A 12,591-nucleotide genomic window follows, 5' to 3' on the forward strand; every position below is an offset into this window, starting at 1 on the left:
GCCGGGTGGAATTTCGCAGACTGCGGAAATGCTCAGTGGCTACTCAGGTAGTGGATGGGTGGGGAGTGACAAATGACAGGACTCCCCGCAGAACCGCCAGACCTTTCTCTTGCCTCTGCCATTGGGTGGACTCTTGACACTGAGCATTCCACGAAGTGCCTTGAACAGCTTCTGTTCAGCTGCTCAGTGGCTCCAGCTTTCCCAGGCCTGGCTCCTGGGGCCGGAGTAGAGGAAGCAGACCTCATGAGAGAAAAGCACAAAGGGACCCGAGTGTCCAGTCCAGGCCCAGGAGGGACACAGAGTCTCCTCTGCAGCTTCCTGTGCGATGGAACCTAGGAGGTCAGGTGGCCGACAGCTGCTATTGCCAAGACAGTCATGTTCCAACCACCTCCCTCCCTGCGTGACCCTCTGCGCTCCCTACTACCCAGGCCCCAGCTCAGCAGGAGCTGTTGTACAGCCTGCCCCAGGGAGGCCCTGCTCTGTAATTCACTCTAATTTAGTCTCAAAGCTCAGACAGGGAGACCCGGATAGCTACCCGCTGTCACCAAGTACATTCAAGAGACACAGAAGACAGGAACAGCCAGCCTACAGACATTCAAACAGAAAGAGGGGACTATAGAGCACCAGGTGCAGCCAACCTGTCCTTAATAAAGGGTTTCAGAGGGATGTAGCTGCTGCCCCCGGAAACCAGCCCAGTGCTGGGCTCTAGAGTGGGTCTGCCCAACACAGCTGGTATAAATAAAGCAAACCTCCGAGAAGTTCCAGTTTCCTGCATTCCTTTTTGTCCAGTAGGCAAAGAGGAGAGGGGACTGATGGACCTTGAGAGCATTCTACTAGGTGAGATAAGTAAATCAGAAAAGGGTAAGAATTATAGGATTTCACAGGAATATAAAATTGAGATTTGTGGTCATTAATAAAAGTGAAGTGGTTACCAGGGGAAGGGGGAGAAGGGAGTAAAAAGGGACAAATATATGGTGACAGAAAGTGATTTGACTTTGGGTGATGGACACACAAGGCAATCAACCGTTCAAATGCTATAGAGATGTTCACCTGAAACCTATGTACTCTTTTTTTTTTAATGTTTATTTTATTGATTTTAGAGAGAGGGAGGGAGACAGCAACAGATCAATGTTCCTGTATGTGCCCTGAGCGAGGATCAAACCCACAAACTCTGTGCTGCGGGACAAGGCTCCAACCACAGAGCTATTCTGCCAGGGCGAAACCCATGTACACCTATTGACTACTTGTCACCCCATTAACTTTAATTTCTAAATAAATAAATTTTAAAAAATAAAGAGAGAGGGCACTGTCATTGCCCACCTGGATATCCTTCCCTCTTCCCCCTTGTTGCTCCTCTTCCTATCTCCTCAGCAGAAGGAGTGGTGCCACTCTACGAATGTTACCTCAGAGAGGCAAACTGGGGGGGCTGCCTGGAGGTGGTGAGTTGCAGAAGATTCTTCTACCCGAAGTCAGGCCTCAGGTGTAGGTTACTTCTTAAACAAAAAGTCCTAGGGTGGGTAGGGTTGGTAGGTGGGCAGTTCCTGACTCAGTGTGCCAGGGTGGGCTGTGCAGGATGTAGAGAAGGCTTCTCCGCAGAGCCTCCTCCTAGTACCTGATTCTCCCACCTCTCTTGATTCCAGCTGCCCTCTGGCATCTGGTGCAGTATCCTCTCTGGAAAAGCTGGAGACTAGCCAGTGCTGAGTTCTAGAATCAGTCTGCTCGGCTCCCTAAACTGGTGTAAATAAAGCAAGTCTCAGAGAAGTTCCAGATTGGCTAGTCTTTTTGTTCAAGAGGCAAAGAGGAGAGGGACTTCCAACACCCACCTGGAGCCTACCCCTCTTCCCGCAGTCTCAGCTCCCCAGCCAGCGGCCACCGATGCAGCTTCCCGGGCCTCACTCAGTTCTTAGAATGTTGGCCTCTTAGCCTCCGCCGACCACCTAGAAGGTACGCCACACAGCCCGAGAAAAGGGAGTCCTGAGCAGCAGGCCATGTCCCACAGCTACATAGTCACAGAAGGGGAGCTTTCTCTATGGGAAAACGGGAAGGCGACCACCTGTCACGCTCACGGAAGCCAGACTGATCTCGGGGCAGGCTAACCCTCTCCAGCCTGTGCAGGTGCACAGGACACTGGAGCGGACAACCCCACCCTGTAGATCCTCGCGTGGGTGCAGACAAGGTCAAACGTGCCCCCGTCGGCGCCACCGCCGGGTCAGACACAGGGAGGTTCTGTGTCGCAGAGCCCGGCTGAGTGCGGGGCGGGGGGGGGGGGGGCACATGATGCTACCGCACGCATGCAGAGCCCCCCGCATCTCGGGCCTGTCCCTCGTAGCCCACCTCGTTCTCCCTTCTTTCTCAAACACGCCAGGAGTGAAAAGTTTGCACCCTTCTATGTAGGACTTGCGCTCCCCCCCTGCGGCCCGGGCAAATCCCGCTGTCCCTGCGCCCAGATCTCCGACCCCGTTCTCTGCTTTCCTAACCCAAAGGCACCGCAGCGATCGGAACTCCCGGAGAGCAGGTAGAGGGTGGAGCCGCAGCGCCAGGCCTGAGCCTGTCAGGAGCCCGGGGAAGAGTTTGGCAACAAGGCAAATCTGCGAGGGGTTCGGGCTCTGCCAACTTTCTGGATATGTGACTTTGGGCAAGTGATTTAATTCTTCTGAGCCTGTCTTTGCACCTTCAAAGAGGGAAACTGATCCCTTTCAGGGAAAGGGTGTGTGTTAAGGTCCAAGTGTTTGTGCAGGACAGCCAGACCACCGACGCTTGGCACACCGGGGCGCGCGCTCGCTGCAAATGGAGTTGCCCTTGTGCGCCCCGCTCTGCAGCTTTGAGTGCAGTGGGGCGAGAACCCGCCAAGCGGCCGGATCCCTCGGGGGTGAGAGGAGGGTGGGGACAGAGGGGGAGCCCCCGCGGCCCCCTCCCAGCCCTTGGCGCGTGTGCCATTGGCCCGGGCGGACCGGTGGGCGGGGGGATGACATCAGCGGCAGGTTGGATTATAAAGGCGCGAGCCGAGCCGCGGGCTCAGAGCGCACCCAGCCGGCGCCGCGCAGCTCTGGGACCCACGTCTGCACCGCAGCCCCGCCAGCCCGCTCAGCGCCTGCTTGCGCATCTGCCCTCGCTGCCGCTGGTGTGTGCGCTCCACCCCACGGGCACCATGCACCTCTCTCAACTGCTGGCCTGCGCCCTGCTGCTCACCCTACTCTCGCTCTGGCCCTCCGAAGCCAAGCCCGGGGTGCCGCCGAAGGTGGGTGCTGTCGCGGGGATCTCGGGACGTGAGGGGCTGTGTGGGAGGGCTGGGGGTCTAGGAGGATGCAGCCCGCAAGAAGGAGCAGAAAGGGCAGGAAGGCGGCTTTCTCCTCTGAGATACGCGCGGGTGAGAGCCGGGGTGTCTTCGAAGCTAAGATTCGGGGGGGTCTAGGTCCCCAGCCTCAGGAGAAGGTCGACAGATGCGCAGCCCCTGCCCCACTGTGGCCAGCCAAGCCAGAGGCAAAGGAAGGGAGGATAAGGGGCTCCCGGAAGGAGCGGACAGCGGCGGCTGCATGGCAGGTGGATGTAGGGCCGAGTTGTCCCGCATCTGTAGTGCGCGCTCTGGGCTCGGAAGGGACAAATCGCGCTGGTGGGCGCGTGCGGCTGGAGGATCAGGGCCCCCCAAAGTCCCCGGCACTGTCGCCGTGCGTCCCTTCACCTGCCTGCCCTTTTCTTCGGACAGGTCCCGCGAACTCCGCTGGGAGAGGTGTCCCATGCTGAGGGCGGCAGTCAGAAGAAGCGCGACAAGACTCCTGGAGGCGGCGGCGCCAACCTCAAGCCCGACCAGTCGCGACTGCTCCGGGATCTGCGCGTGGACACCAAGTCTCGGTGGGCCCGCCTTCTGCAGGAGAACCCCAACGCACGCAAAATCAAAGGAGGCAGCAAGAAGGGCACATCCAAGGGCTGCTTTGGCCTCAAGCTGGACCGGATCGGCTCCACGAGTGGCCTGGGATGTTAGTGCGGCGACCCCTGGCGGCGGTGAGTACCATGACCCTGGCCGCCTGACCCTCCCACACACCTAGCTCCCCTGCCGCGCCTGCCAGAACCTAGCTTGAACCCCCGCCAGAACCCAGCCCGAACACCCGCCCGCAGGCTGGTTCCTCTGATCCTCTAGCGCTTGGACCGTTCCGCCTCCCAATGGTCTTTGGAGGGGAACCAGGCGATAACGACATGAGACCACGTGTGTGCTAGGCATTTGCCCCCAACCCTGGCTATCATCCTATTTTAAAGATGGAGAAAGTGAGGAATGAAGTGGTGAGGGAAATTTGGAAAGGGCAGAAGTGGCTCAGGATGGGTGAACTCACCTGGCTTCCTCTAGAAAAGCAGAGATAGTTTGGGGGGTTCTCACCCCTCCCTGGACCATAAGCTGATCAGCAGCACTGGCCCCAGTTTGCCAAATGAGAGCATCTAGGAGGGTGGTTTGTGGGGACAGAGGAGAAAGGGCTTCCACACGAGCCCAGGGAAAGTTAATCTGCCTGCCTCTACATCATGGTGCCAGGCAGTAGGCAGCCCAGCGGCTGTGCTTCTTAGCACTGTGGTCCCTAAAGTGGGACAGACTTGGAGAAATACCTGCTCTCTCACTGTAGAGAGGATAGCCCTCTGTTGGCATCACCAGAGGGCTTTTCTGTCCCCAGAGCATTCTGATTCGTGTCCCTTCTTTAAACAGTGGCAGTGCGCAAACTGGTCTGTCCAGGGTCCTGATGCTGCTGCAGCCCATGTGACTTTAGGGTCAAACCTCAGTGTTTGTGACACTATTTGACAGCAAGATTAAAAAAAGAGAGAGAGAGACTAAAATAAACACTGCATTAAAATAAATCTTATATTTTGCTCCAATCTCAAACTCAACATGTCTCAAACTGAGCTCCTCATCAACCTCCACACCCATCATACCTGGGTTCCCTGGCTCGGCCTCCTTCCTCTCCACCAGGGCTAGAAACCCCTGTGCTACCTCCAACCCCTGACGTGTGCCACCACCAGGAAATGTATTCCTCTCCTTACCTTCTATCCATTCCGGCTGCCCCTCAGTGCCCAAGGAAGCACCACCGCCCAGGCCTTTGAAAGTGACACTCCAGTGCTTTGGAATCTAATCCCCGCTGGTTTCCAGCCTTTCCCTGCAGCCTGCCTGCTGCCACTGCTTCCCACACAACCTGTAGACCAGCCCACTCTCCCACCCAAGAAGCCTTCTCCATGTCCACTCTGTTCCCACAGAGGAAACAAGAGCATCCCCCTTTGAAATTCTCTAGTACCTAAGCCTTTTTGTTGTTAAAGTTGTCTATGTAAGAAACGTCCAAATCTGTAGAGGATTTCTATAAGAGTCTATTTGAGCCAAACTGACAACATTGCCAGGAAGCAAGATCTCAAATCTTGCTCCAGAGAATAAGGGCTTTGCAGTTTATTTTATACATCTGGAATGGAGGAGGGAATGTAAGAGCGTATCCCATGGGTTTATGGGAGAGTTAACAAGATTACACGCTCTCTTGAGGGTTGTTATACTCCTGAGAGGTCTGAAAGAATCATTTCAAAGGTGTGTTAACCTAGATGCACAGAAACAACAGGCAGGGCTTGCTTAAGGCAAAGATAACCTTTTACTGAGGAACTTATAAGCCTGAGGAGTAACTACCCAACACCACCTGCCCACTTAGAAATGTGTGATCAGATCATTCTGTGAAGTTATTTTCCACAGAGCCCCTTTTTCATCCAGAGTTCCCCCATTTGGTCATAAATCAATCCAAAGAATGCATTGCTTACCAACCTTTTGGTTGGATGGTGTGGTCTCACAGCATGAGGAAGTCTCAGAATCAACATCCTCTTATTGACCTTTGGGGGTGGGGCAACACTGTAGCTATGGGATGTGAGTGGAGGCTGAATCCCCACACACACAAATAGGGGAGGGCAAGTAAATGGAAGGCAGTCAAGTCATAAGGCCTTCAAAAAAACCTTGGAATTTCTCATGAAAAAAATCTCGGAATCATTTCTCATGAAAAAAATCTCGGAATCATTTCTCATGAAAAAAATCTCGGAATCATTTCTATCCTGTGACCTATCGTGGTCCTAGTCTTGCTTTCTGTCTCATTTTTCTGTATTTTGCATCTAATATGTAACATTTACATAAGCCATAAAATGAGTATTAACAGTTGTCTTATACATATTCAATAATTATAAATATTTTGGCTATATAGAAAAACCCAAAGAACAAGTATAATTATTATGGCTAATATTATTAGCAGACAGGTAAAGACAATTAAACAGAATAGTTTCTGAGTTCAACATCAATCCATAGGTGTGCAGGCCTTGTCAGTGTCTTGGGGTGGCTGTCTACCTGTGAGGTCAATAGCTTCTCACCCTAGAGGAATCTTTGATGTCCCTTGTAGGCAGAGGCAAGAGTAGGTGCCATTCACAGGTAGGTGCCTGATAAGGTCCCTTTTATTGAGGTTGGAGAGTGTCTTTAGTTGATGTCCTTTCCATAAAACAATATCTTAAGTCTTTGTCTTCTGGCATTTTCTTGAAGTACTTTATCAAAACTTGTAATAGTATACAATGTCTCCTTTCAGTAATGTCAAATCCTAAATTCCTTCATCTGATTTAAGTCCAGCTGAAACGCGCTATGATGCATGAAGGAATGCAAAACCAGGAAAGGGGATTTGCCAGGGAACCTGTGAGGACAAGTGGCTATCTTGGGTTTCCCATGGGCCTGACTGTAAGTTTAATTATAGCCATTGTTTACCCACAAAATATCCTGTAAAAGTTTTTTATCACTTACTTTGCAAAGCTTCCCATGCAATATAGCATAGAAGCAAATCTTTTGAGGTGTTCAGGGGCCCTTCTGGAATACTGCAAAGTTACTTCTAGTAGTTTTTATTGCATATGTTTATCAAGATTTTAACCCTCAAAAACCTCAATTTCTAATAGAAACTAGGAAGTCATTTGTGAATACATTTTCTAACCTCTAGAAACATATTTCATAGACATCAAAGTCAATTATTAACATGGATTAAGCCAACAAACTTCAACTGACTTTACTAAAGGTTAATCTGAGATCACATGAACTTGAAAAGAATTTGAGTTAGTTTCTGTATTTCTAAGAATTTTAGAATACCCAATCCTTATAAGTGCTTGCCTTCCAATCAATTAATTTATTATATTAACTTTAACCATACTATCCAGAGGTAGAAAGTTATCGCACATTTACAACATATATATATAGAAACACAGAGACAGGTGCCAACAGAGACCATTCAGCCATGAGAAAAACTCACTAGTTTATAAAAGAAAACAACAACAACAGCGGATCAAAATTTTGTTTCAGCATTTGGGATAAGAGACACAAATTGTACCTGTCCTTGACAAGTCAAGTTCCAAATGACCTTTCCCCTTTAAAAGTAAGGACAGCTGTTTTCCAATACCTCCAAGAATTGGCTGCCACCTAACCTGCTCCTGAGGTGGACCCATTTATCTAAATCCTTTTTTTTTTTTTTTTTTTAAGCTTGGAGAGACCAATTAAAATATACTTTCCATTCATTCCACTTTATCATCAGCTTTTTCTAATTGTGCACACGGAAGATTGATTTACAAGTCTCAGAAGGATCGCAAGAGCGCCAATGGGAGGCTGACTGTCGTGGGGCTTGTCGGCCTGGGAGGCCCGGTCTCCCTTGTTGATTCTAAGACCTGTACTCTGCACAGCTTGTAGGGGAAACCAGCCTTCACATGCGCGTCCCTGCACGAGCCAAATGCAGCGACTATCCCTGCAGCCCTGCTTCACGCCCTTGAGGAAATTCATCCTCAGGCAACCCTGCAAAGATTCTTTTCTTTTTTTTTTAAACATATTTTTTTAATTTTTTTTTATTCATTTTAGAGAGGAGAGGGAGAGACAGAGAGAGAGAGAGAGGAGAGACAGAGAGAGAGAGAAGGGGGAGGAGCTGGAAGCATCAACTCCCATATGTGCCTTGACCAGGCAAGCCCAGGGTTTCAAACCGGCAACCTCAGCATTTCCAGGTCAACGCTTTATCCACTGTGCCACCACAGGTCAGGCCCAAGGATTCTTAATCATCTAAAAATACCCAAGCAAGGGCCATTGACAGGGTGCCTATGGCGTCAGAACCACGGCGCTTTCCAAGGCACAGGCACCTCTCAGGGTGAAACCACCCAGGCGCCCTGCCCTTCACGGAAATCTCTCCCCAGGGCTCCCGCTGGCTTCCCGGGGTCTGGATGCCCCCCAGAGCCCATCTCCACCACTCCGGGGCTGCAACAAGTGTCAGCGCCCCATTGGCTGTTTGGGTTGCGGGAGCAAGTGTCCTTTCTCTTTTGGGGCTGAAGAGTCATCTCTCGTTTAACCAGCAGAGATTTTGTTCAGACGATCAGTAGCCAAGCCAATTTTTAAAAACTGAAATTAAATTAACCCATTTCTCTTATCCTTTCCTTGGGTTACCCCAACCCTTATTCACCTCAAGGATTTTTTTTTTTTTTTGTATATAATTAAGTGAGAGGCAGGGAGGCAGACAGACTCCTGCCTGTGCCCTGACCAGGATCCACCCAGCAAGCCTCCTATGGAGCAATGCTCTGCCCATCTAGGGCCATTGCTTGGACAACCAAGCTATTTTAGTACCTGAGGCGAGGCCATGGTGCCATCCTCAGTGCCCAGGGCCAACTTGCTTGAACCATTGGAGCCATGGCTGTGGGAAGAGAAGAGAGAGAAGGGGAGGGGTGGAGAAGCAGATGGTGGCTTCCCCTGTGTCCCCTGACCGGGAATCAAACCTGGGACTTCCACACACTTGGCCGGCCCTCTACCACTGAGTCAACCAGCCAGGGCCAAGAATTTTCTAAGAACAGCTTGAATAAAGACAGGACCTGCTACATAAAGCAAGGAGGTCCGGGATTCAAAGAGAAGATTCACCCAAGTTCACCCGATTTGAAGTGGGGAGCCGGCAGGGCACAATGGGCCAATGCTGGGTCTGTGTTCGCAGGGTGGTCCTGGGTGGGCTTTTTCAATATCCTGCCAGCAATGCCAAGTAACTGTTGATGTAAGAAACGTCCAAACTTGTAGAGAGTTTACTTGAACCAAACTAGTGACGTTGCCGGGAATCAAGATCTCAAATGCTCGGGAGAATGACAGCTTGCAGTCTCTTTTCTGCGTTTGGAATTGAGGGAGGAACTGAAGAGTACATAGAGGTGGGAGGAAGCCAGGCAGGGGTTGGATTACAGGAGCGTTTACAAGATTAGTGCTCTCGTGAGGGTGGTTACGCTTCTGACAGGTCTGAAAAAGAGGGTTATTCCTGCATTGCCAGGTTGTGTTAACCTAGATGCACAAAAATGGACAGGACTGGTTTAGAGCAAATGATAAACATTTCCCTAGGGAAGTTACAGGCCTGGAGTAGGACTACCCATCAGGACCTGCCCGGGTAGGAATTTGTGATCAGACGACCATGTAGTCAGAAGTTTCCCTTCTGTTACGTTTGGCGCAGCGCCCATTTTTTGTACACTGCCAGAACACTTTCTCAGCCGAGTTAGAGTTGCCTCCGCAGATGAACTCCTGAGCAACTGAGGGCCAGTCGCTAACTGAAGGTGACCCAAAGCACCCCTGGGTCAGTAACTGAAGAACCCTGCCCCACCCAGCCTTCCACCTGCCCTAGGTTTGAATCGGCCTCTTCCCTCTCTCTGCCGGGAGACTTGGCTTTGTCTGACTCGCCCCTGCCCAGGGAGAGGCGATTCCAGCCCCCGCGGCCCGGACTTGAGTAGCTCCCACTGTAACGGCTTTGCTCTCTTGTCTCCAGTCTAAATGACAGAGAGGTGGAGACACAGGCCTCAGACTTTTCATCTGGGACTTAAGCACCCAGTTCAAACTTTAGAATCTGAACAGATGTTATTCTGTGGGTTAGCAGGAGGTGAGATGAGAGCCTGGAGCACCTGGCATGTGTCCCCATCCTTGTCCTGGGATGTGGCGGTCCGGATAGCAGATGATGATTTAGCAGGTGCTGCGCAGGAGGAATCCAGATTCCTAAGGCTGCTCAACCCTTTTGTCCAGGGAAATGGATCAACCTCTGGAAAGTTCTCTTAGCAGAACACCCACCTGCTCCACCCTTCATCTTCTGAACCCCAGCGTCACCCCCTCCATTCCCATGGCCTTAGTTCTAAGCAGCCACCATAATGACTGTCTCTGATGGTTCTAGTCTTTAGTATAAAAGGCCAATGACACAGACAGGCAGTGGCTGATGCCTGAATGAATACCTTGCTCACGGGCCCCAGGGACACCCCAGACCTCTGTCATCTGTTTGAACACCTGAGACGGCCAGAGAAGGGTATTATGGGAGAATCCTTCAGGCCATCGAGGCCGGGGTCCCTCTGCGTGTCCTGTTCTATGGAGAGCACCGCAGCATCTCAGGACGATGCCTTCCTCCGGCCCCGACGTGCCCACACACCCATTAGCAGAGACTGAGGAACTGGGAATTCTGGGTTCAAACCTTGGCATTTGTGTTGTGGCAAGAAAGAGAGAGAAGGCTGTTTTCACTCTTCCCCTCACCATGGCTCACTGTGCCCCAAGGACAAAGCCTGCAGTTAGCCTGGGGGGGGGGCACCATCCTGGTTCCACCTGTGACAGGCGGGAAGTGCCAAGGTCCCCGCAGGGGGTGAGGTGGGGGCTTGGAAAGGGCTGAGTGGAAGGGCCTCTCTCCTAAGGGACAGCCTTCAGCAGGTCCAGCGGGGCACAGGGGACGCTGCTTCCTGATGCTTCGGGAAAGGGCAGGAAGGTGCTAGAATGGCCTGGCAGCTAGACTTTCTCAGCTAAGGGGTCAGAACTGAATGTCCCGTGTCCCCCCTTGTGTTTCAGGATTGGGAATGTGCTCCGTTTTGCTGAGGTCACCCCTGGTCATCTGGAAGCACCTTCAAGGCAATGTGGCTTTTGCATTTCTTTCTTTTCTTCCCCCTCGTGGTACTGGGAATACACAACACCAGCTGTTTTATTATTATTTGGGGAGGGGGGGTTATGATTTTATTGTTTGGGGTGTTTTTTTTTTTTGAAAATGAAAAATAAAAAGTTATATATTATATATATATTATATACATGAAACACACACTTACACCGACGTCATGACAAGGGACAGTTTTTGAGAGACTGACAAAACCAGCTGTAAACATTGCTGTTTGTAAATTCATGTCGTGCCTAAATGTATTTATGTTGTAAAGCTATTTATATTGTTTATAAAGAGAATATTTATAAAAATTTTATTTATGTAACTAAATGAAAGAAGTCAATCATTGTCATGTTTTTGTCCTAACTAGTTGAAAAATGTAAAAAAAAAAAAAAAAGTCATTCCATGAACATCTGAAAACTGTCTTTATTTAGCATTGCCCTTGTTTTCTAGGAAGTAGTGTGAGGAGGAGGGAGGATCCAGAGGCCAGGCTTTTGGCCCCCAGACAGATCTGAGAGCAGGGTTTCCAGGTCTGGGTTTCCCTGTATCAGCATTCCTGACCTGCCGAGCCTGACTCTCCTGGGATGGGGCTGACCGTGGGTTTTGTCCTGAATGGTTCCAATCAGCTTGACTGGGTCAAGAAGCTCTGCCCAGAGCACCTGACAGCTGGGAAGTCAGAAGTCGTGAATCGGATTAAAACTGAATCGAGCTGACTGAGGGGCCTCTAAATCTTTTGCACCTTCTCCTCATCATTGGAGGAAAGAACCAAAACCTTCCCTTCTGTCCGGAGGAGACTTGGAAGGCTTCTGCACAGCTCACAGAATGGGTTGGGTCGCCTCATGCACCTTAGCACCTCCACGTGGTAGACCTGCTCCCAGAGGCCCAAGGCGGGCGGTGTTGACCTCATAGTGGGTGCCCAGGCCGACGTGGAGGCGGGCAGTGAGTCCCCAAGAGGAAGAGGACACACCGCCAGGTTTCACATTTGCACAGTGAGGTAGGCATTGCGAGGGGGTTGTGTTTCTTCTTCCCACTTGAAGCTGCTAACAGCTATGGTTCCTGTGCCCTGTGGAGCCTTGAACGTGAAATTAGGAATATTTCATGCCTCTCTTCCTAGAGCCAGAAGGAAACTTTTAAGTAATTCCAAGATAATCTCAATACATCCTCGGTACAGTGACACTCTGGTACAGCCTCCCCTGTATGTCTTCTGTCCCCCATTGGGTGACAGCGGGGACATTAAGAGCCTTTTGGGCTGGTTACATCGGGGGGGGCCTGTACCCATGCAGGCACATTGGGAGCTGTTTGGCCCTGAGACCATGGGGTCACAAGCCCAGCTGAGCGGTTCCAGCGGAAAATCGGCGCTGGGGGAAGTGGCCAGTGACCTGGACTTTCTGCTGGCACCTCAGCTCAGTGACCTTTGTTCCCAGGTCATCGTCCAGCAGCCGGTTCTCAGGTGGGAAGGGGCTGACACAGTGACCTCACCCAGCTGACTGGGGCAAATTCCAGGCCTTCCCACCTCCTCAGCTCCCACCACTGCCCCAGCGGATGCCTTGGCGCCCTTCCTTGGGCCTAGTCCCCTAGTCTGGAGTGTGGCTATCTTCCCACATCTCACCCTGCTTCTGGGGCTCAAGGCTCAGGTCCCCGTGAGAGTCAGGGTGAGGGGTTGCAGCAC

The 12,591-nt window shown here is 51.3% G+C and overlaps 1 protein-coding gene across 1 annotated transcript; it reads left to right on the top strand.

The window, feature by feature from the left end:
- Window positions 1–3,035: 3,035 nt before the first annotated feature.
- On the top strand, window positions 3,036–11,284 carry NPPC (natriuretic peptide C). Its single transcript, XM_066280526.1, has 3 exons — window positions 3,036–3,238; window positions 3,704–3,999; window positions 10,841–11,284. Exons 1-2 carry the CDS (start codon window positions 3,149–3,151, stop codon window positions 3,977–3,979), a joined length of 366 nt encoding a protein of 121 aa, XP_066136623.1. The 5' UTR covers window positions 3,036–3,148; the 3' UTR covers window positions 3,980–3,999; window positions 10,841–11,284.
- Window positions 11,285–12,591: the final 1,307 nt, after the last annotated feature.

This window comes from Saccopteryx bilineata, chromosome 5 (assembly GCF_036850765.1).
Source record: "Saccopteryx bilineata isolate mSacBil1 chromosome 5, mSacBil1_pri_phased_curated, whole genome shotgun sequence".
NCBI lineage: Eukaryota > Metazoa > Chordata > Mammalia > Chiroptera > Emballonuridae > Saccopteryx > Saccopteryx bilineata.

What these genes read in the sequence shown, in the direction of transcription:
- NPPC (XM_066280526.1), top strand. Translation starts at nt 3,149, where the DNA reads ATGCACCTCTCTCAACTGCTGGCCTGCGCCCTGCTGCTCACCCTACTC. An exon ending in AGCCCGGGGTGCCGCCGAAG is followed by an intron (nt 3,239 to 3,703) that starts GTGGGTGCTGTC and finishes TTCTTCGGACAG; the next exon opens with GTCCCGCGAACTCCGCTGGG.